The sequence below is a fragment of the Molossus molossus genome, unplaced genomic scaffold (genome assembly GCF_014108415.1).
Source record: "Molossus molossus isolate mMolMol1 unplaced genomic scaffold, mMolMol1.p scaffold_m16_p_9, whole genome shotgun sequence".
NCBI lineage: Eukaryota > Metazoa > Chordata > Mammalia > Chiroptera > Molossidae > Molossus > Molossus molossus.
The window spans coordinates 86,177,258-86,203,086 of NW_023425403.1; the positions used below are offsets into that span (position 1 = coordinate 86,177,258).

Sequence of the window (25,829 nt, forward strand, 5' to 3'; positions counted from 1 at the left end):
GGTAGATCTAATCTATCTAGTAGCAAATCCATTCCAGCATGTCTAAAATCCTTAAGGACAGAGTGATAAAATATGACCTTCATTCTTCATTAGATTCTTAGAACACTTGAAGGAAAATAATTTCTAAAGCACAGAGGTAAGAGGTATAATCTTTGAAAAAGATACTCAGTGTTCAAAATTTAAGAATGCAATTATTAATACACAATGGGCATTAGGTGAGTATATGCAATACAGTAATAGCAAATTAATTTATTTAGTATTTTTTCCATTCCATATCATCAGGAGGATTGATTTCAACTTTCCTTTTACCTACATCAGACCAGTTGGTACTCAAAACTGTACCACCAGACTCCATCTGAAACAAGAAATAAAAATAGATTAATTCTTGGCCCATATAATCAAAACATTATTTTTTCTAAAAATCTTCTAAGCCCAGAGTCCCAAATATTAGCTGTGTTTGGCTCAATAAAATCACAAGACAATATTTTTATTTAATCTTAAGCTTTCCAGAGAAGTTACCATGTTCTGTAAAATCTGAAAAGGAAAGTCTAGAGTAGATAGGTGACGAGCATCATGTTCACATATAAAGCACCATGTCTCCCTCCGCTAGTCAGCATACAGGTATGTGTGAAAAAACTACCTACAGATGAAAATAAAATGGGCTCCCAAAGAAAATGATGATGTAATCTCTTTTTCAAGGACAGTTAAGATCAGGTAAAATAAACTCTACACTAGTTGGACAGAACCTTAAGAGCTCCTTCTTAATGCTCTCTATCAACTATATGCAAGTATGCCGGAATTTTTTTTTATCAAGGTGTATACACAGGTAAACAAAGTGTTTCAATAAAGAACTAGAAATCTATTTAACATCTACTGAATATATCCCACTAACCCTTGCACATTTATAAATACCTTACATTTTTTTCTGGCCCTGGCCGGTGTGGCTCAGAAGTTAGAGCGTCAGCCTGCAGACCTATGAATCACAGGTTCGATTCCAGTCAAGGGCATGTACCTCCGTTGTGGTTTGTCCCTGGCCCTGGTCGGGGTTGTGCTGGAGGCAAATAATCGATGTGTCCCTCTCACCTCAATGTTTCTTTCTCTCTCCCTCCCTCCCACTCTATCTGAAGATAAACAGAAAAATATCCTCAAGTGAGGATTTAAAAAAAAATTTTCCCCTGGACATAAGTTAATTTATTGCAATAAAAATTCATGGACTTGGATCACAGCAAAGAACATTGTGAATTAAAATCTAAACATTTAAAAATAATTAGTTGTATTACTGGCAAATGTATGAAGTTACAAACCCTATTACACTGAAACCTCATGATAATCCTCTGCCCTACACTCTCTGCCAAGCTCCCTTACATGGGTTCCTTTGCATGGGATGCTCTTTCCACCCCAGTTCTTTGTATTTCTTTAGTTATGCTCCAAACACGTCACCCGCAGATGCCTTTTTTGACCCTTGATTAAGACTACACTTGCAGAATTTGTCTTCTGTACAAACATCATTACCATAAATATATCATGTATCATACACTGCACTGTTATAACTTTAAGGGTCTGCCTTCTTGCCAACTCTTTTTGTTGTTAATCCTCACCTGAGGCTACTTTTCCATTGGTTTTTAGAGTGGAAGGGAAGGGGGGGGACTGAGAGAGAGAAAAACATTGATGTAGAAAGACACATCGATTGGTTGCCTCCTGCACATGCTCCAACTGGGGCCAGGATCGAACCTGCAACCCAGGTACTGCCCTTGACTGGGGACTGAACCTGAGACCTTTCAGTATGCAGAACGACACTCTAAGCAACTAAGCTACACCAGCCAGGGCTGCCTTTTTATATCTGTTTCCCACCCTTGGCTCCAACTAAAGCTCCTAAAAAATAAGTATATTTTACTAATACTTATATCATAGACCTTAGCACAATGGCCTGCCACCTGGTAGTTTTCAACCAAAATACTAAATAAAACTGGACAAGTCTACATAATAAAACTACTCTTAAGAGGGCTGAAGGAAGCTTATTTAGTTTATAATCTGATCATATTCACTGATATTTATTTCCCCCATCCCTTTATGGATTGCAGTGAAATTTAGCATTTCCCTCGGATTATTTTGTACATGATGGTCTTTTTGTCCCAATCAGGCTGGAAGATCATACACGACAGACCCTATTTTGTTTCTTTTGTACTCCCATAAGGACAGAAGAAAACCCAAGTATGTTCAAGGTCAATGTTGCCAAACAGATGGCTTGTTTTATGGGTGTACATGGTTCAATTACAATTAGCAAAGTTTCTGTATGAAAATAGGTACAGCTTCTGTAATCTAATTTCACATACTGCTACTTTGTCCAGCATGTTCTTGAGAGTCAATATTGAGATTGACTTCTTCTGGGAACATGGAGTAAATGTAATTTTTCCTATTCTTCCCATTAAGTACAAATAAAAACCCTAGAGAGAGAGAGAGAGAGCGAGCACGTGCACACACACACGTGTGTGTGCGCGTGCGCGCAACAAACATAAAAAGACTTTAAAAGGTAAAAAGACGACGACAGATCAACTAGAGACCTTGAGACCTAAGAAACAACATGTGGTGAGTTCCCTGGGTTTTCTTCCTGTCTATATATCCTAGAGTTGGGGCTAAATAAACTGGAAATGCCAAAGGGTACGAACACACAAAAAAAATCTCAACAAAAGCCTGATCTCTGTAGCTAAAGGATGAAGAAAAACAGAAAGATAGCCTAGGAAGACAGAAAAATTTTAGACTATAATCACTCTACTCCAGCTAAACACCACAGAAAAAAAACGTGGCCCCATCCCCACCCTGGCCAACAAAGGTTGAGTGGGAGCCTAGACTTCCACCCATGCTAGGCTGTCATGAACACACTTCCCTGTTCCCTGCAGTGTCAATGAAAACACGTGGAGAGCCGGAACTCCTAATCCCAGGGGTGACAAGGAGATGCCAAGTGTTTAAGGAGGCCAAGTGGTACCTGAATTTCTACCTCCACCTGGCAGTAATGAGGCAGTGTCTTCACTTCCCCTGCCAGACTGGCTATGAGAGAAATCCAAGCAAGGCAGAAGGTGTAAATAAGTCCAGAGTCCCACAGCATAACATAAAAATGTTCAGGTTTCAGCTGAAAACCACTTGATACTGGTGAAAAACACCAAAGTACAGATTTCAAGTTATATTTTAAAAAAAGAGAAAACAATAGATGCTAACCCTGAAATGACAGAGATGTTAAAATTGTGTCTGAAAAAGGTTTTAAGGTAGTCTTGGTAAAAATGCTTCAATAAGAAATTATGAACTTGTTTGAAATAAATGAAAAAGTAGAAAACCTCAACAAGGAAACAGAAGACATAAAAAAGAATTAAATGAAAAGTTTTAGAATTGAAAAATACAATTGCAATGAAAAGGTTAGAGGATGCGCTCAAGAGCAGAAGAGGGGATAGACAAAGAAATCAGTGAAATGGAAAACAGAGCAATATAAATCACCAAATATGAATAACAGAGAGAAAATGGAGATAAAATGAAGAGTCCCAGGAATGTGCGGGACTTAACATTTAACATCTGTGTCATCAGGTCCAGGAAGGAGAGAACAAAGGAGGCAAGTCTGAAAAAGTACAGAATGAAATAATGGCTGAAATTTCTCCAAATTTGGGAAGAGATGTAACTACAGGTTCAAAAAACTCAGCAAACCTCAATCAATATAAACCCAAACAAATCCTTGCCAGGAGAAAGAATTTGTCATGGGCAGATCTACCCTAAAATAATTCCTAAAGGAAGTTCTCAAAAGAGAAAAGAAACAAAAGAGGGAACCTCGGAACATGAGAAAGAAAGAAAGAAAGGTAACAAAATAGGTAAATACAATAGAGTTTGCTTTTTCTCCTGAGTTTTCTAAATTATGTTTGACAGTTGAGTGAACATTGTAACTGATGTGATTCTAAATGTATGCAAAGGAAATGTTAAGAAAATTATAAACAAGGGAGGGTAAAGGGACACAGAGAGAGGTAAAGCTTCTATACCTCACTCAACCTGGCAAAAACATTGACACTGTAGACTATGATAGCTATGTATAATACAGCCAATATAATATCTAGAACAGCTACTAAAAAAGTACTACAGATAAATCAAAATGAAATCCTAAAAAAGATTCAAGTACTCATAGGAAAGTAGGAAAAACATTAAGTGAAACAAAACAAGAAAGAACAGAAAACAAAAAATAAAACAGTGGACTTATCAAGTGCTCACATATCAAAAATTACATTAAATGTAAATGGTCTAAATGTATCAGTGAAAAGAGAGTGGAAGAGTAGATTAGAAAAACATGACCCAACTATATGCTTTCTAAAGAAACCCACTTTAAGTATGATATAAGCAGGTTGAAAGTAAACAAATGAAATAAAATATATTATGCAAAAATTAATCAAAAGGCAGGAGAAGTGGCTATATTAATATCAGAGCAAAGAAAATTACCAGAGAATGACATTATGTAATTATATAAAAGGCTAATCTACTAATTACCACGAAGACATAGTAATCCTAAATGCATATGTACCGAACGAACAACAGAGCTAGAAAACAGAGAGAGCAAAAACTGACAGAAGTTAAAGGAGAAATAGACAAATCCACGATTACATTTGGAGACTCTCTCAACAAACAATAGAATAAGACCGAAAATCAGCAATGATATAGAGGAATTCAACAAAAATATCAACCAAAATATCTAAATTGATCTGTATAGAAAACCACTCAATAACAGCAGAATACATTCTTTTCAAGTGGAAGTTTAGTTAAGATATACCAAATTTGGGCAATAAAACAAACCAACACATTTCAAAGAATGTAAATCATATGGCAATATTCTCAAACCACAATGAAATATAATTAGAAATCATTAATAGAAAGACACAGGAAAATCTCCAAACACTTGGAAACTACACAACATATTTCTAAACAATCCATGAGACCAAAAAAAAAAAAATGTCTCAACTGAAATCAAAACACATACTGAACTGAATAAAAATGAAGATAGAACATCAAAAATTATGGGAGACAGCTTAAAACACTGCTGAAAGAGAAAATTATAGTATAAACTCACACAACAGAAAAATAAAAAGGGTCAAATCAACAATATAAACTCACATCTGCAGAACCCAGGGGAAAAAAGCAAAATAAACCCAACGCAAGCAGGAGGAGGAAAATGACAAAGAACAGAAACAAATTAAATTTAGAAAAAAATAGGAAAAATAATTTTTAAACATCAACAAAGAGCTGATTCTTTGAAAAAAAAAAAAATCAACAAAGTTGACAAACCTCTAGTAAGGCTGACAAAGGAAAAGAGAGAAACTGAGAGAAGGCACAAATAATTATTATAGGAATGAAATGGAACATCACCACAGAGACTCTGCAGACATCAAAAGGGTAACAAGAGAATACTACCAACACTAAAAACTTACACAAAATAGACCAATTCTTCACAAGCACAAACTACCACAAGTCACTCAATATGAAACAGATCATTTGAACAGTACTATACTCTATTAGGATAATTAAAACCGTAATTTAAAATTTCCCAAATAGAAACAAAAAGGTCCAGATAATTTCACTGGCTTAAAGAATTTATTTTAATATGTTTTAAATTGATATTTTATTTATATTTTAGAGAGAGAAGAAGGGAGAGAGATAAAAACATTGATGTGAGAGAGAAACATCGATTAGCTGCCTCCTGCTTACCCACACCAGAAATCAAGCCCACAACGCAGGCATGTGCCCTGACCAGAAATCGAACCAGGACCTCTCAGTCCACTGGACAACAGCTCAATCCACTGAGCCACATCGGCCAGGCTAAAAAATATTTAAAGAAAAATTAACCCCAATTCTACACAAGCTCTTCAAAAAAAATAGAAGAGGATGGAGCACTTCCCAATTCCTTTTTAAAGTTAGTATTAACCTGACACCAAAACCAAAGTACAAAAAAGAATACTATAGACCAAATCCCTCATGAATACAGACACAAAAATCTTCAACTAAGTATTTGAAAATAGAATTGAGCAATATATAAAATGACTTATACATTATGACAAAGTCGGGTGTATTCTAGGGATGTAAGGCTGGCCTAACAGTAGAAATCAATCATGTTAATCATATAAAGTCACCACTGTAAAAAGCTCTTTATTTATTTATTTTTTATCCTCACCTGAAGACATTTTTTTTCATTTTTTGTTCAGATAGAGTGGGAGGGAGAGAGAGAAAGAGAGAAAGATCGACGTGAAAGGGACACATAGAGTGACTTCCACCTGCATGACCAACCAGGGCCGGGGACAAACCGCAACTGAGGTACGCGCCCCTTAGCGGGAACTGAACCTGGGTCTCTCTGGACTGCAGACTGACACTCTAACTGCTGAGCCAAACTGGCTAGGGCGTAAAAAGCTCTATAGAATCACATAATTATATTGATAAATGCAGAAAAAGCATTCAACAAGTCAACAGCCATTCATGGTAAAAATCTCAGTAAAAAATAGGAATAGAGCAGAACTTCAACTTTACTGAGCATCTTCAAAATACCTACAACTAACATACTTAAGAGTGAAAGACTGCAGATGAGGATGTCCACTCTCACCACTCTTACTCAACATAGTGCTAGAAGTTCCAGCTAGTGCAATAAATATAGCAAGAAGATAAAAGGCACACATATCAGAAAGGAAAAAAAAAACTGTCCATATTTAAAGACAGTATGAAGAAACAGAATCTATTCTTAGATCATAAAGAATCTATGGAAAAAATCTAAAACTACTAAGTTCAACAAACTCACAGAATGTAAGATAAACATTAAAAAAATGTATTTCTAGATACTAGTAACAAACCAATATTAAATATATAATATTTATAATCATCAAAAAAGAATTAAATACTTAGGTATATCTAGCAAAACATGTACGGGATGTATATGCGCAAAACTGCACAATGCTGATCAAAGGAATCAGAGAAGAGCTAAATAAATGGGTTGGAAAATTCAACACAGTAAAGACTTCAATCTCTCCAAATTAATATACAGTTCAATGCAATTCCTAACAGGATATTTTGTACATATAGACAAAATATTCTAAAATTTATATGGAAAGGCAAAGGAACTAGGATAAAACAATTAGAAAATGAAGAATAAAGTAGGAGGAATGAATCTGCCCAATGTCAAGACTTATAGCTATAGTAACCAAGACTGTGATATTAACAAAAGGACAGACATGTAGACCAATGGAACCGGGAACCCAGAAATAGACTCACAAAAAAATGCTCAGTTAGTTTTTGAGAAAGGTGAAAAGAAATTCAATAGAGAAAGACAATCTTTTCAACAAGTAGAACAATTGAACATATGCAGGATAAAACAAAACCCCTTAACCTATGTTTTACACTTTATATAAAAATTAACTCAAAATGGATCATGGACTATAGTGAGTAAAACTACAAAACTTTTTTTTTTCATGTAGGAAGAAAATCTTTTGAGATCCAGGACTGGAAAGAGTTTTACTTTTTGCTTTTAAAATATATATATAAAATTGATTTTAAAGAGAGAGGAAGGGAGAGGGAGAGAGAAACATCAATGGAAGATAGAAACTAATCATCTGCCTCCTGCATGCCTCCTACTGGGGATTGAGCTCAAAACCTGGTCATGTACCCTGACCAGTAACTGAAACTTTGACTTTTTGGTACATGAGACGACACTTAACCAACTGAGCCACACCAGCCTGGGCAAGACTAGGAAGAGTTTTACATTTGACACTAAAAGCATGATCCATAAAAAAAAAAAAAGGATAAATTTCATCAAAATTAAAATACTTTGGCTCTACAAAAGTACATTAAAAAAATTAAAAGAAAAGCTACAGACTGAGAAATATCTTCAAACTACATAGACTTGCCAGATTTGTGGTTTCAGGGATTAAGAAGGGGTCAGAGTGAGAGGGAAGTGGGTATGGCTATAAAATGACAAGGAGGAATCCTGGGGCAATGGAAATGTTGTATCTTAACTGTTAATGTCATGGTTACAATGCTGTACTAGAGTTGTTGTTTTTTAATCCTCACTCAAGGACATTTTTCCATTTTTTGTTCAGATAGAGTAGAAGGAAGGGAGAGAGAGAAACATCGACGTGAAAGGGACACATCGAGTGGTTGCCACCTGCATGACCCAACCAGGGCAGGGGACAATCTGCAACTGAGGTACGCACCCCTAGCGGGAACCGAACCCAGATCTCTCTGGACCACAGGCCGACGCTCTAACCACTGAGCCAAACCGGCCAGGGCTGTACTAGAGTTTTGTAAAATGTTTCCACTGGGGGAAATTGTAAAGGATACAAGGACTCTCCCTCATTTCTTAAAACTGCATGTGAATCTATAACTACCTCAAAATAAAAAGTTCAATTAAAACAAAAAATTTTTATTTTTTTTTATTTTTTTTTATCCTCACCCGAGGACATTTTTCCACTTTTTGTTCAGGTAGAGTGGGAGGGAGAGAGAGGAACAGAGAGAGAGAAACATCGACGTGAAGGGACACATCGAGTGGCTGCCACCCGCACAAGCGACCAGGGCCGGGGACAAACTGCAACTGAGGTACGTGCCCTTAGCGGGAACCGAACCCGGGTCTCTCTGGACCGCAGGCCGACGCTCTAACCGCTGAGCCAAACCGGTCAGGGCAAAACAAAAAAAAATTTTAATCAACAGTGAAGAGCACAATCATGACCAGTTACCATATAATAACTTATATGGGATAGTTAAAGCTCAAAAACACTGATTAACTATTAACTTTAACTTTCTACAGCAAATATAAATTCCTGAAAAGTAGAAAATTACAGCCCTGACTCAATGACTCAACTGGTTGTAGCATCATCTCATACACCAAAATATTGTGGATTTGATTCCCAGTCAGGGCATATATCTAGGTTGCAGGTTCGATCCCTGGTCAGGGAACCTACGGGAGGCAACCAATCGACCAATCGATGTTTCTCTCTCACACTGATGTTCCTTCGCTGCCCCCCACCCCCGCCACCTTTCTCTCTCTCGAAAAATCAGTAGCCCTGCCCGTTTTGGCTCAGCGGTTAGAGTGTAGGCCTGCAGTCCAGAGAGACCCAGGTTCGGTTTCCTCTAAGGTCACGTACCTCGGTTGCAGTTTGTCCCCGGCCCTGGTTGGGTCGTGCGGGTGGTGGCCACTCAATGTGTCCCTTTCACATCAATGTTTCTCTCTCTCTCTCTCTCTCTCTCTCCTTCCCAGTCTATCTGAACAAAAAATGGAGAATTGTCCTCGGGTGAGGATTAAAAAAAAAAAAAAAATCAGTGTTACATTTTCAGAGCATTTTCAAATGCTTACATCTTCAAGCAAAATAATCTACATAGTTCTGACTTGTCATTAAGATCTTAGAACTTGAGCCCTGGCTCTTTGGCTCAGCGGCTGGAGCGACGGCCTGCGGGCTAGAGAGTCCCAGGTTTGGTTCCCGCTAGGGGCATGTACCAAAAAAAAAAAGATCTTAGAACTTGAGGCCTAACATAGATGGCATTTATGCTGCCCTGGAAAAAAATCTGAATTTTCTTAATCAATAGAGAAATTATTAACAAACAAATGAATAATTAATGTGCACCTTCACTTGCCAAATATCTGTTCTGGAAATTTCCTTTCTATATTCTTCATCTCTGACACTGAGACTACACATGACTCTAGAAGGTAAACAATGGAAGCACATTCAGCTATTGTAATAAATCCAACTAGAATAACTCTATCACCCACTGTAACCTTGGTAATTTCCTAAGCCTTTCCCGTTCTAATTCAATGATAAAAAATATTTAGCATAAACCACTTGTTTCTTATCTCTTCCACAATTTTCTTTCTCAATAATTACTCTAAGTTTAGAGCAAGAAGAAATGTTCAGACACCCCTGGCTGGTTTGGCTCAGCAGTTAGAGCGTTGGTCTGCGATCTGGAGAGACCCGGGTTCGGGTCCCACTAAGGGTACGTACCTCAGTTGCAGTTTGTCCCCGGCCCTGGTTGAGTAGTGTGGGTGGCAACCACTCGATGTGTTCCTTTCATGTCGATATTTCTCTTTCTCTCTCTCCCTCCCACTCTATCTGAACAAAATATCAAACAATGTCCTCGGGTGAGGATAAAAAAAAAAAAGAAAAAAGAAATGTTCAGACCAAGCCTACTGAAAAAGGTCTCCCACCACAGTACATGCAATTTGGTCTCAAATTTTATACTTATTCTTTTAAAATTTCTGAAATTTGCCCTGGCCAGTGGTTAGAGCATCGGCCTGCAGACCAATGGGTTGTGGGTTTGATTCTGGTCAGGGGCACATACCTCGGTTGCGGTTTATCCCAGCCCTGGCCAGGGTCATGCAGTAGGCAACCAGTTGATGTGTCCCTCTTACGTCGATGTTTGTTTCTCCTTCCCTCCCTCGCTCCCTCCCACCCTCCCACTCTATTTGAAGATAAATGGAAAAATGTCCTTGGGTGAGGATTAAAAAATAATAAAAAAAAATTTCTGAAATTCACTACCATGAAATATTTTTATAAAAGTTTATGTTCTTACAAATGATTTGTTCATGGCACGTTTCACTTCATCAGAACCATCCGAATAGATCTGCTGAAATAATTTGTTTAAAGCTGCATCTCCCTCCAACTTCTCATTCTTTTCTTCTTCTTTGATCTCTCCAACCAATTTATCCCAATTTTTTGTATGAAGAGATGAGGATGGATATAGGTTCTTTACATCTACAGAATAAAAAGAGTGATTAATCAACATGTGTTGATTATACCAAGAATATGTAAACCTTGTGACCATGGTGTATAGAACACCTTAGCAAATAATAGGTGATTGAATTTCACATTTGAAATATATATCTTTCTGATACACACATCAATAGTTAAGTTGACACTTCTAAAAATTGAATCAACATGTGAAGCCTGGGAATTTCTTTTGAACAAAGTAACTCGATAAAGTGTAAACTTTTGGTACATTAACCAAAATTAGATTAAAAACAGATTCTTCATGTTAATAATAGAGAAAACTCAGTGAGAAGTATACAGGAACTTCTTTATATTTATAGAAAAGTTGCAAAGATAGTATAAAGAATTCTAAAATTAGTATTTTTTAAGTTGCTTCCTTAAGATATTTCTTCTTCTTTTTTTTTTTTATCCTCACCCGAGGATATTTTCCATTTTTGGTACAGACAGAATGGGAGAGAGAGAGAGGAAGGAGAGAGAGAGAGAAACATCGACGTGAAGGGACACATCGAGAGGCTGCCACCCGCACGACCAACCAGGGCCGGGGACAAACTGCAACCGAGGTACGTGCCCTTAGCGGGAACCGAACCCGGGTCTCTCTGGACCGCAGGCCGACGCTCTAACCGCTGAGCCAAACTGGCCAGGGCAGATATTTCTTATAAACAAGATTTTAATGTTAAAAATGTGGCTTTTCCTCAGATATTTATGTCTTCCAGAGTAGAAATACACTGAAAATATAAATAATTATCCATCCCATTTGGCAGCAAGTTAAGACTTCATCCATTCTCTCCCTACATTTAAAAATATTAGATTGCTTCAATAGGAGACAATAAGAAACGCCTTATTGTTGAAAAATACTGCATGGGATGACCTAGAGTTCAATGTCCACACCATGCACAAATAGCAAATAATAGTATTTGTAGGGCACACTGGAATAAATGGAGGCTGATTGCAGCCAGATAGGCTACCAGCCCAGGGACTTCAGGGCACTGTCAAGGTTGCCCCAAAGACTAAAGGAATCAAGATCTCAGTACACAAATAACTTAAAAGTAACTAATCTACCCAGTAACTATAAGAGCAGTTCTGTTCACTGTCCAATGGAAATATAATAGACACATATGTGAGCCACATATATAATTTAAAATTTTCTAGTAGCCACCTTACTAGAAAGGATCAAGTGAAATGCATTCTAATAATATATTTTATTTAACCTAATATATCCAAAATAGTATCATTTCAACAGTAAATAAAATACCAAAAATTTATGGTATTTTTGTATCTTTTTTCATATAAGTGTTCAAATTTTAGTAGGTATTTTACACTTAGAGCATATTGCAAATCCAGGTTAGTCATATTTCAAGTGCTCAATAGGTACATGTAACTAGCAGCCACTATACTGGACAGTGCAACTACAGAGCTTTAAAGAAAAAACTGATTAAAAGACTCCCTTATCAGTATATTAGAACACATGAATGCTAATCTAAATGTCCTTCTTCCACTACTGCCTTTCTATATCCCCTTCCTCAAAATAGTTGAGAAACCACCAATTGTTCATTCTGTTTTTCCATTCTTTCTCTTCACCTGTAAACCAACTTTCTCCTTGCCCATCCTTACCTCAAAACAAAATCACAACATACCACAAGGTTTTATTTAGGGCAAACACACTATTTTCCAAATTCTACCTACCCTTCCTCTACTAGCAATCTCCTCGATCTTTGTACATTATCACTAGTAGCCAAAGAAAATTTTTAACATGCCATGAAAATTAAGAGCCTAGGAAAGAGTTTTAATTAATTCTAATGTGGACTCCCCGCATTAGAAAGATGGAAACACAGGTTCTAATCTCCAGTGCCCAGATAGGTTAAGCAATGTGTCCTTATCTGCAGTCTGCAGCTTGCAGTACACAGGAATCTGACAAGCACATTAATTCCATACAAAAATATAACAGGAGAGGAGGAATAACATCTTTATGAATATGCAAAGCATTTAGTTTAGAAAAATTCTATAAAACTAAAAAAACCTTTGATCTCAGAAAAAATTTAACACTGTAGATAGCAGATGAATTAGTGAGAGATGAGAACCCTAACTTCCTTGTTCATTCACTTGAATATCAAATAACTGCAAAGATACTTATGTCAGCAACGACTTTCCCTGGTTAGAAAATGCAGCAACAAGCAGTAAAACATAGGAGGTTCACAGAAGAACCAGACCTAGACACTGAAGACCAGAGTTTAGTCCTAGACAATAAAAAATGTTAGGTCATCTTAAGCAAGTTGCTTAACCTTTCTAAGCCTGTAAAATAGAAGGAACAATACTGGGCTGCCTACTATGTAGGACTGTTGTTAGAATTAAATTAGATACTGCATTTAAAGTGTTTCTTTTAAAAATGCTCTGAGTTATACAGAAACTTCAGCCCAAAAATCTCTGGGAGTCAGCCCCAAGAGAAGCACATAACATCTTTGCTACACCTTTCAAATAAAGTGGGAAGCAGAAGCTTAAATAGCAACTTGAAATTTCATTCTTAAAAATTATCTGTTGCTGTCAGTTTCCTGGTTTTGCTTATTACTCTATACCTTAGTTACAAGTATTATCATGCAGGATAGCTAGGTGAAGGGTACATAGGAACTCTATTTCTGCAACTTGTATGAGAATCTAAAATTATTTCAAAATAAAAATAATATAAATGAATGATCTGTTGGCTAAATTAGTGTTTTCTAAAAGTTCCACAAGGAAATGTGTTTTGTTATAGAAGCAGTGAAAAATCTAAAGTAGCTAAAACACAGCTACCTCATTTCAATCATCAAATCAAAGCATTAACTCTAATCAAAAAGATATTTCTCTCCATTCATTAATGAGGCCATTGCTGTAAACTACAGTCTCACGTTATAGTTCTCAGAGTGTCCTACAGATTAATTATTCCATTAGAAAAATACCTATCTGTCTATTACACATGCTTAGAATTTACCTCTACATAGTCTTTAGGGGTAAAGGGTTAAACATATGAACCCTAGTTTTCTACTCTTCTCCTAGGCTTTCCTTAGGCATTTATTACTTGTTTGCTTCCACCTATTAGCAATATAGTAAAATAGACAGATACCTGACTCAGTGAAGCTCTGAAATTCCAGAAATTAGAGTTGACAATATCAGAATAGAAGGAATAAATAAGGAGGGAGATGGAAGAGGATGAAATACATCAGTAAACTACGAATTCTCTTAAAACCCAAAAGCAGCAATAGGAAAAAGGCCAACACAAAAAAACCGAACAACCCTCAACTGATGTCATAAACTGGCAAGGTAAACAATAAATTCCAATTTCCTTTTTGCTGCCATTCATTTCTACTCTTAAAGAGTTTAAGAAGGGCCCTGGCCGGTTTGGCTCAGTGGTAGAGTGTCAGCCCACAGATCAAAGAGTCGCAGGTTCGATTCTGGTGAAGGGCATGTACTTTGGTTGCAGATCAGTCCCCAGCCTTGGCTGGGGTTGTGTAGAAGGCAACAAATCAATGTGTCTTTCTCACATCAATGTTTCGCTCTCTCTCCCACTCTATCTGGATAAAATAGAGGAAAGTATCCTTGGGTGAGGATTTAAAAGGTAAGAGTTTAAGAAATCAGAACCTTCGTAAGAAAAGCCAATTTGTATTCATTATAGAGCAACTTTATTAAATGCAATGTATCTTATACTGGGAACATAAATAATGAAAGCAGAAAAAATGCTCATTACTATTTAATTTCACCCATATAACACAATTTTAAAGTAAAGCTCATCAAGGCCAGAAAACAAACCTGCTGCGAACTGTTTTGGCTTAGGCACATCTCCTTCTCCCTCTAGCTTTTCCCATCTCACAGCCTCTGGCTTTTTCATTTTAATTTCAATCTGCAGAAAACATCAAATAAAATCCATTATTTAATGAAAAATAGACACAAAACATGCCATTTTCTTTCAAAATTTAGTAAGAATTATTAGTGGCCTTGGCTGGTATGGCTCGGTTCATTGAGCATCATCCCCCGCACGGATAGGTCGCTGGTTCGATTCCCAGGCATATGCCCAGATTTTGGGCTTGATCCCCAGTAGGGAGTGGAAAGGAAGCAGCCAAAAGATGTTTTTCTCTCTCCCTCTCCCTTACTTTCTCTCTAAAATCAATAAAAACATATTTTTTTAAAAAAAGAATAAACAGTATCCTTGAGATAGTTTCCTTAAATTATACAAGGTTAAATTAGAAAAATTTTGAAACATTTTTTTTTACTTAAAAGCCCTTCAAAAACACATACACATTATAAACTACAATTAAGAAGAGCCTTGAAATTCCTATGCATTTCTCTTCTAAAGCAGTGTTCTAAACCAGGAGTGATGTTGACCCTCAAGGGACATTTGGCAATGTCTAGAGATACTGTTGGTCATCAGAACTGAGTGGAGATGAGGGGTGCTACAGATGTCTAGTAAGAGGAGACTAGGAGGTGCTACTAACCATCCTACACAAGACAAGCCCCTACAACAATTATCCAGCCCAAAATGGAACAGTGCCAACGACCAAGAAACCCTGTTCTAAACAAGTTAGAATTACATTTGCATATACATTAACCTGTTTTATAGTGGAGAAAATTCATTCCATGTATAAAAAATAATACAACTAATACCAACATTATCACAATCATTCTTTCAATAATTATTAAATACCCTCTATGAGCAAGGTATCATCTTCAGGGATGTGAGGGATTTTTAAAATATTCAATACGTGTTCTTGACCATTTGGAAGCATGCAAAACACTTGAAAAGTTACTCAAGAGGCAAATAAATGTTCTAAAACCTCAGGAGACATCACACCTTAGTGTACCTGTGAAGAGCTGTGAGAAGAAGGAGTTTCTGCTATGGGGGACAGGGTAGGTCTCCAGAAGCAAAGGGAATAGCCTAAAACTGGAGCCATGAGGTGTGAAAGGCACATGAAAGGGCACAGTGCATCAGACAGTAGGGAGAAGACCAATTTGCCTCAAGCCCAGGATTGTTACAGCAGTGAGAAATACAGATGGGAAAAAGCAGTGTAAGGCAGACAATGAACAGCTTCTGAATGCTAAACAAAGTCACTTACTAAAATAAAATGTTAACAGCATCCTAAAACATCTTTTACTCTTTCATCATGGGTTGTCCCTAAAGTCTACCCTTAACCCTAACATACACTCACATAGCACTTACATGTACCATTTTTCCTTATTCAAATAATGCCCTCACTCCCATTTTTAGCCTAGCAAAAATCAGCATTTATAGTGATGGTAAACAATAATATTACACAAACAGTTTAAGATTCAAATTAGAATATTATATTCTAACATTTTTTCCTAAGAAAAGGATTATTACTTTTATTTAATACAAAAAACTCAAAAGACAGATTTAATAAAAAGTCCTATTCACAACTTAGTTATTTGACCCCTTTAGAGCAGATGAATCATTTAAATTAGCAATTACTAATAATCTTTCTACAACCTATATTTAGTGTGAGAATCCTTAAAATCAGCATTTTAAAATACCCTAACAAAACACTAAACAGAGAAATACGCCTCAACATCAGACATGAAGACATGGTATGGAAGCAGTGTGCTGAGTAATCAAAAATTTTTTAGGAGCATAGAAAGTCAACAAAATATTGTTTCATAATGAGAGAAAACATGAAACAAATGTCCCTGGGAAAGGGGCAAAAAATATAGTATTTTTAATTTAACATACATGTTTAAATTCTACATAAATAAAAACAAATATTTTATAAGAATCTCTAGAATTCCCTAAAATATACTATGATTGAACTTTATAAAGTAAAATACAACCAACATTTTCTCATACACAGTTTTAAGTGATTGCCCTCTGGTTATTTTAAGTTGTCACTGCTATTTATCTAAAAGGAACATAAATCGAATATTTGGCAATGACATACCAGTAGTGACTAAACAAAGGCTATTACTATTACTGCAAAATTTAAAATTGCTGTCTTGCTCCTTTAACTTACACTCATCCTGAAATAAAGACCTGGCAAGCAGGGTGTACATAAACACTATCATTAACTAGCCTCCACCACAGGGCACCCTATATTCTCACCTCGTGTCCCCATGCTAAACACTATCTAAAAAGTTCTTTGTTTTACCTGAAGAGCAGCACACACCAACACTGGCATCTACTGAAAGCCACTATAACCTGAGTAAACTGTGCAGTACGAACAGAGAGGTCTTTATAAAGCCAAAGTCAAAGCTTTGAGAAACGCTGAACTGAACTTAAAATTATACTTAATCCCTTCATTGAAATAGCTGCACATAATAAACTATTTAAAGCAGCTTTTTTAAAAGGTAAAAGGGGTGGGGGAAACTAATTTTCTATGAATTCCTTTTTATACCTACTTCACTTCTGATGCGTTAAAAGTGAAGTTTAAGTCTTGATTCTGGCAAATACTTCTAGAATTACCACCAGTTCAATTTCATATATTTTTACTGCAACCATTAATAAGCCATTCTACTTTCATTTAAGTCAAAAATAATTTAAAAATTAATGTAAAACTCTGGTATTTTGCTTGAATGTCGCTCTCATAGGCACAGGGAAGGCTTTCAATGCATAAATCCCAAAGCAGTATTCACAGGTTACTAATAAGAATTCCTACTCTGCTAGATTGTCAGTTTTCAATATTATGTGTACTACCACCTACCTTTAAGGTCTTCTTTGCACAGCAGAGAGTTTAGTTTTTTTCCAATAAAAGGAACTTAAGATTTAAAGAGAAGCCATATGCCCTGGCCGGTTTGGCTCAGGGGTTAGAGCATCAGCCCTCAGACCAAAGAGTCATGGGTTAGATTTCAGGCAAGGGCACCAATCTCGGTTGTGGTTTGTCCCCAACCCTGGTTGGGGAGATGAGGGAGGCAACCCATCAATGTGTCCCTCCCATGTCAATGTTTCTCTCCCCCCGGCCTCCATCTGAAGACAAACAGAAAAATGTCCTTGGGTGAGGATTAAAAATAAAAATAAAGAGAAGCCATTACCCCTATGGGTATCCAGACACCACCTTCTTAAGAAGTGCTAAGTAAGCTCCCACTTAATGCTACAGATTGATGGTGAAGGGATCTTTCCCAGACACTAGAGAACTGTAAAGTTTACTGGTAAACTATTTTTTTCTGGCAAACTTGAAAATCCCCCATTTCAAAGCTATAGTCACTAAATAATTGCTCCCCTAATCTTCAGAATAATTTTCCCATGTTCTTACTCAGCTCTTTACACATTTAATTGCTGTATCAAACCTCTGTTCGATAAGAGTAGCTCAGTCTACCTAAGGCAGAGTGTGCATCTAGTTTTACTTTTACACTCAAATCATTTTATAATCATTTTTAAAAATACAACAGATGATCATGAACAAAGAGGAACTGAAAATCTCCAAAGTTCGTTTAATGTTTTTTTCCATTATTTATTTTTTTCTGCACACTCCCTACTAGGGATCGAGCCCACAACCCGGGCATATGCCCTGACCAGGAATCTAACCAGGACCTCTCAGTTCATAGGACAACGTTCAATCCACTGAGCCACACTGACCAGGTTCTTCTCCAAACTTCTAATAGCTCAATTCAAATATTTACTGAGTGCTTACATGAGCCAGGCACTATGCTGGTTGGTACATAAGGGCACAGCCTCTACTCTTCTTAAAGAAATCAATCAGAAGGTTCATTTCCCATGAACGAAACATTCCAGTACTGTAAATATCATCTGTAGTGACAGACCTAAGTATTGGGAAATTTCTAGTTGTCTGGAAGAAAGTATGTCAAAATTTCATCAGTAGTAAGATTCAGTGATTACTTTCTTAGTTTCTTTGTATTTTTCCAAATTCTCTATGAAATGCATTTACTGCTTTTATAACCTGAATAAAAATCTAAATAATTGGGATAAAATAATAAATAAAAGCAGTAATATTTATTGAGCACTTATTATATACCCTGTGTACAAAGTGCTTTACATATATCATCTCCCTCAACAGAACAATCCTATAAAAGATTACCATCCAAATTTAAGAGATGAAGGAGCCAAGAGATAACAACTTGCTGAAATATCTTTTTTTTTGTTTAATCCTCACCCAAGGACATTTTTGCATTTATCTTCAGATAGAGCGGGAGGGAGAGGGAGAAAGAGAGAAACATCGACATGAGAGAGACACATCGAGTAGTCGCCACTCACATGACCCCATCAGGGGCTAGGGACAAACTGCAACTGAGGTACGTGTCCTTAACGGGAACCTAACCCAGGACTCTGTGGTCTGTGGGCCAACGCTCTAACCACTGAGCAAAACCGGCCAGGGCTAAAATATCTTTTACTGTTAGAAATTTTACTTATTTCTTCAGAAATAAACAGAGGTTGAGAACAAGATATAATCAGTTGTGTATTTATACAAGAGTCACAAACACATGCAACTTGTTGGATATATGACCCTGAGCAATGAACTAATTTCACTGAGCCTCAGTTTCTCCTGTAAAATGGGATTAATAGGACCTACTTCATTTAGGGTTCTTATGAGGATTAAATGAGACCACGTATGAAAAGAAAATAGCAATGTGTCTGGCAAATAACTGAATGCTCTATCAATCTCTTTATCTTCATTACTATCAGCTAAAAAATCTGGGTATATTTAACATGTCTGGGTTCAGTTTCCATACCTGTAAATTGGTGATAAAAGTAACTACACTATGCAATAATTGTGAGGACTGCATAGGATAATACACAACAGTCAAAACAGTTACCTGCTATAATTCTCCACAGGTCAAACAATATGGGACTGGCTAAATAAGCTACAGTAAATGTATACAAAGAATACTTTGCTACGGTATATTTAAGGGCATGAAAAAAATATCTGTATTCCTATTTTAGTCAAAGTATTATTAACATATGGTTAAGTTTAAAGACAGCTACAGATAGTATGTATAATAAAATCCTTTTCATTAAAAAATATATAAATAATATATATATAAAATATATATATAAATATATAAATAGCCCAGCCAGTGTGGCTCAGTGGATTGAATGTGGTCCCATGGACTAAGAGGTCCCGGTTCAATTCCCAGACAGAGCACATGCCTGGGTTTCGGGCTCAATCCCCAGTGGGAAGCATGCAGGAAGCAGGAGGCAGCCTACTGATGTTTCTCTCTCTCCCCCTTCCTCTCTCTACAAAAAATCAATAAAAACTTATTTTTAAAATATATATATAAATATACATTAATAGAAAATGTGGCAAGAACACACTCCAAGATCTATAATTTGTAAATATCAGCAACTAATCAATCAATTAAAAAAAAAAACCAGCCCCTGGCCAGTTTTGTTCAGTGGTTAGAGCTTCGGCCTGTGGTCCAGAGAGACCCGGGTTCAGTTCCTGCTAAAGGCATGTACCTCAGATGCAGTTTGTCCCCGGCCCTGGTTGAGTCATGCGGGTGGCAGCCACTTGATGTGTACCTTTCACGTCACGTTTCTCTCTCTCTCTCTCTCTCTCTCTCTCTCTCTCTCTCTCTCTCCCCTCCTCTCTCTCCCCTCAACTCTCTGAACAAAAAATGGGAAAATATCCTTGGGTGAGGATAAAAAAACACACACCTCGCTATTATCACTACAACTATCAAAGATAAAACAACAATCCCCGACCCTCCCAGGCTGTGTCTTTAGAAAAGCAGTAGCATCCCCAGACACTGCCACTTCATTCCATCATCATTGGGATCTTCTATGAATATTAAGAAAAGAAATTCACTCTGCAACTCCTCAAATTTTAGTGGGTTAAGAAGGGAGAAGGGAGCTATTTGTCTCTAATTAAAGACGTGCATTTTCATTTCCCACGGTTCCAGTTAAAAGCCATTATATTTTATATTGATATAATACAGAAAAATTACTTTGACTTAAATAGAAATATAAGAATATTTCTACAAGGCAAAATTTACTCCAAAAGATTTTGAGAATTCTAATTTTTTACTTAGAGGGACTGAATATTAATCTTTAAAATGAATATTTCACAGCATAGATGTCATTGAAGTTATAATCCTGTGACTGTGACCAGAGAATATTGTTATGAAATGAACAAAAGAATATTGCAGTTTCTTAATACAGAAAATGGATTAATAAGCAGGTAGAAATAATTTTCTACTAAAAGGTAGAAAGAAATAATTACCAGAGAAAAATATGAATTCTGAGCTGAAAAATATTACATTGTAAAGTATTTAGTTAAGAAGTGCTATTTCATTAATTTAAGGGTCCTAGTTCTTATTTCCATTGCAAATTATATTAATTTTTCATTTGAATTAATAACACTTAACCTATGGTTATACATGAATATGCAATGTTCGTTCAACAATGAAGGTGGGAAAGAAAAAACAGAATTCTCAAAAGCAAAAAAAAAAAAAATCCTTAAACCACAGAGTTTACAGAATCTTTATTTCTAGGTAAATTCTTCTGAACAAAATGCATACTTTTCTCAATTAACACAAAGGGTTCAAGACATCTGAATATATATGAAAAGCAAATTACGTCACTACTTTACCCTCTTAGTGTCATCATGTAATAACCCCCAGTAACCCAGAGAAAGATTTTTTATTTTCACTATTTTAACACTGTCTCCCTCTGCTGCATGGAAAATGATTCAAACTTTCATTTCCCTTAAGATATAATTATGACAGGCCCTTGGATAATGTCGTTTCATTCAACACCATTTTGTTATAAGTTGAGATGCTATAGAAACTTAAGTTGTTTATATCAGTAAGTCCATCCAAGTTTCATCAGGTGTTGTTTCACTTAAAGTCACAGAACTTATCCATGACTCGAAGTGAGGATTTACTGTACAATTCTTTCAATCTGTATCCCATAAAATACAGCTTAAAAGTTGGTAGTATAACAGAGTAATATAAATATAATCCTTCCAAATACATCCAACCTAAGCAAAGAAGTACTAGCTTTATAGAAGTAAAAGCATTCCCCTGGGCCAGACTGAACAATTAAGTAACTATATGAACTTGGAGAAAGCATTTAAGTCCATGAACCTGTTTCTTTTCATCTATATTACTAAAAATGAAAATACTCCGCCAATTTCATAGGGTAACATCAGAATCCAATTTAAATTCATTCACTGAACAATTAATTACTGAACACCCACTATGTACAATGCACAGGGCTTAGGTTGCCAAATTGAGCAAATGGAACATACTTATACTAAAAAAAAAAAAAATTTTTCAATGTTTATAACATTAACTGGGCATCCTGTACTTTATCTGGCAAACCTACCTGAAGCATATACAAAGACACAAATAAGACATGCTTTTTATCCTAAAAAGACTTACTAAATGCAAGGGAAATAAAATGTATACATAAACAAATTAGTATACAAGAAAGAAAAGTAGTTATATAGTATTTAAAGAAAGAGAAAAGGAGCAATAAAAGTCAAACTGGAAACAGAGCAAAGGAGTTGGAGAATGGTTAGAATCAACAAGCACTGCCAAGGTTCAAAAGAGAAAAAAGTTAAGAGATGACAGTGCTTAGTTACATCCTCAACTCTAGCCACACAGGCTTGTGTATACCAAACACACTATACTTTTCAATTTATTTTTCAATTGTAGTTGACATAAACATTATATATTAGTACAATATAGTGATTAGACCTTTATATAACATATGAAGTGATCCCACTGATAAGTCTAGAACACATCTGGCACCATACATAGTTATTACAATATTATTGACTATATTCCCCATGCTGTACTTTACATCCCTGTAACCACTGTTATAATTGGCGATTTGTACTTAATCCCTTTCACCATTTCCACCTAACCCCTCAACCCTGCTCCCATCTGGCAACCATTAACCAATTTGTTCTCTGTATCTACCACACATGCTATTCTTCCTAAATATATAATAGCTCAGTACCACAATTTTTTAAAGTCTTTTAACGTCTATTCATACAAAATGGTTTACATTTAAATTACTTCAAAAGGACATGCATTAACAATCTCTTGATAGAAATATGTCCAAAATGCCAAACTTCTGATTTTCTGACATATATCCCTCCCAAATCTAGCTATAGTTTTGTGCTTAATTACTTCATCTAATATTCTTTTATTAAACAAATTCTATACTATGTGGATGGATGGGGCAAGTAAGACTAAAATCTTGATTTCATCCTTTTTCTCACTTTCTCCAGTAAAAGCAACTTTGTTTCCTCTCTCCACCTGATAATTACACAGCTTTGTACTCTGTAACCTTCAAATAGAAAAACAGGCAGATCATTTTTAACTAGATGCAAAAAATCTGCTTTACTCTGCACTTCCTGTTCCAACCCTCTGCACATGTCATCTTCTTTCTGCAGGCCCAGTTACCACTCTTCATGACTCAGGCTGACCCTGATTCCATTCTATGATAGCAAAATTCACAGGCTCTTAGAACTTGGACTCTCACAATATATTGCAGGACATGTATAAAGAAGGACATGTATAAAGGACATGTATTTAGTAATAAAAAATCTATTATATCATTTATTCTCATTAACTTATCATATACTTTCATATAATTTTACAGATAAAAGAATTTCAGTCATTATTTTTCCTACTAAATTATACTACAATGTTTCTATATTTTGAAAATATTACTACGTACAACTTTTTCCAACTATCTTACCTTTGTTGAAAGTACTTTAAAGGTGCTCTGTTCTGGTATTATAGGATGAAGAAGTCTCAGTTTCAAATTGTAATCCTCTCCAGAAGGAAGTTTCACCAAAGCAGACAACTAATGAACACAAAATTAGTAGCACATTTTATAAATTTATATAATGAAGGATAAAATACTTAAACTAAATACAATTACAGAATTTCAATACTGTTGCAAAATATTTGAAACACAGATTTAAGAACCTCAAAATAGTCCTTTTTCCCCATTTAATATCCTTCACATGAATTCTCAGACACGATTAAATTAAATAGTGAAAATGTTTCAAAACACATATTTAATATTTAAATCTCAATAAAGTCAAGATAGGAGAGCAAAATGATACAGCATAAAAGAAAGTATTCAACCCTGGCCAGTTTGGCTCAGCAGTTAGAGCACTGACCCACAGACCAAAGAGTCGTAGGTTAGATTCTAGTCAAGGGCGCGTGCCTCGGTTGCAGTTCAGTCCCCAGCCCTGACTGTGCAGGAAGCAATCACTGGATGTGTCTCTCTCACATCAATGTTTCTCTCTTTCTTTCCCTCTCTTCCTCCCTCCCTCCCACTGTATCTGAAGATAAATGGAAAAATATCCTTGGGTGAGGATTAAAAGAAAGTATTCATATGCAAAACACCTACTTCTACCACTAATTCTTAAATACCTATCATAGATTTTTCTACTAATGCTAAAAAACCAGGATATTAAAAGTCATATTCATTTAATACAGTAAGTAAATGCTAAAATGTATAAATCTCACAACTAATAAGTGGACCTTTCATGAAGTATGCCACACAAATGTAAGCAAATCAAATATCTTACTCATATCTTTTATATTTGTCAACCAAGTTCTGCTCTGAATTACAAATCTAAAGAATGCAATCTAGTTATAACCTACCATATACATACTCTTGTCTCAAAACTTAAAATGATTCAAACTAAAAAGCAATGCTTTAGGTTACCATCAGCATATTATACATTATCTCAGGAAGAAATGACATAGCTGATGAACTACTATAGATTACTCTGGAATATACTATATTTGTAAATGAACGTATTTAATCTCAACATGAAAAATGGTTAAAAGACAAATAATAACCTCTTTCTCTGAAAATTCCACATTTACATCATTCTTCTGAACATTCTTGATCATAAGTGTAATGATTACTTGAGATTCTGTTTGATACCAGTCATACCTATTAAAAAAGAAAAAAGAAACTTAAAATAAAAATTCCAATTTTGTTGTTGCTTGTTTTATCAAGATAAAAACTACAATCTGATAAACAAGAGCTCCACCTTGAGGAACAAAACAGCACAGCAACTGCTGATCCACAATTTTACATAACTAATTTCCTATGATCTGTACTGATAGACTAGAATAAGATAGATGATGCCCCAAACCTTTCCATTGGATTTAAACACTTACATGATTTTCAGGGTTCTCACTTATATGTCTAATTCCGCTGTGCTTAAGGTAACATTAAAGAAATTTATGCCAAATGGCTAAATTACTATACACCATCAATAACTTCACACTATCATTTCAATCTAATACTAAAAGAAACATTTCTAATCCCAATTTTGCAGGTGAACAAATAAAAGGCTCAGAAGGGTGAAGCAATCAGTCAGTCACTAGCAGGTGTGACACTGGACCCAGGTCAGCTTGACTCCACATTCTAAGATCTCTTGACTGAAGCTGGGAGCAAACAGTCCTGAGCACAAGGTGGCAGAATTAAAATAATTCTGAGCTAAAGTAACATGGAGCTAAAATTAAAATAATGTAAAAGTTTAACTCATCCTTCCAGGTACAGCATTAAATACAGTATTTTCTTTCAATCTCAAGACATGTGGGAAAACTAGTGTGCATAAAGATTCTGTGGATCTTTCTCACTGAAAGCTCTAAAAATTAAAGAATCCTAACTTTCAAATTAAACTAGATTATAAACTCCATGAGCTCAAAGCTATTTATCTACCGTGCCACTATTACTTTCCCAGGACTAAGCACAGTGCCTGGTACACACTATATTTATTAAAGCAATGTTGGACTATTCTATGCTCCAAAAATCAAAATTATTTGATGTTTGTGTGTCCTATCTCTGCTGCTACCACGAAGCTAGTCATGTACACTTGGTACTTGGAGAGTACCAAGAAAGTATCCTCTATCTCCCCAGAAAGAACATAAATCAGTTAGCATAGGTCGGGTGGTTCAGTTGCTTGGAACACTGTTCCATGCACCAAAAAGGTTGTGTCCCAGTCCAGGCACATACCTAGGTTATGAGTTCAATCTCTGGTCAGGGCATCTGTGGGAGGCAACCGATCAATATTTCTCTCTCACATCGATGTTTGTTTCTTTTTCTTTCTCTCTCTTAAATCAATAAACATATCCTTGGGTGAGAATTTTAAAAATTTT

At 35.9% G+C, this 25,829-nt stretch overlaps 1 protein-coding gene across 5 annotated transcripts in view; it reads right to left on the reverse strand.

The window, feature by feature from the left end:
• Nucleotides 1-228: 228 nt before the first annotated feature.
• SUGT1 (SGT1 homolog, MIS12 kinetochore complex assembly cochaperone) overlaps nt 229-25,829 on the reverse strand; it is a 44,839-nt gene continuing 19,238 nt past the window's right edge. For 2 of the 5 annotated variants that reach the window (XM_036250219.1, XM_036250218.1), the window contains exons 9-13: nt 24,519-24,615; nt 23,398-23,505; nt 14,535-14,625; nt 10,561-10,742; nt 232-355 (exon numbers count right to left, since the gene is read on the reverse strand). In XM_036250219.1, the coding sequence (XP_036106112.1) occupies nt 254-355; nt 10,561-10,742; nt 14,535-14,625; nt 23,398-23,505; nt 24,519-24,615 (580 nt within the window). In that variant the 3' untranslated portion in view covers nt 232-253. Of the gene's footprint in view, nt 356-9,666; nt 9,694-10,560; nt 10,743-14,534; nt 14,626-23,397; nt 23,506-24,518; nt 24,616-25,829 lie in introns of those variants that run through there. The other 3 variants (XM_036250216.1, XM_036250215.1, XM_036250217.1) reach the window with 3 other exon arrangements.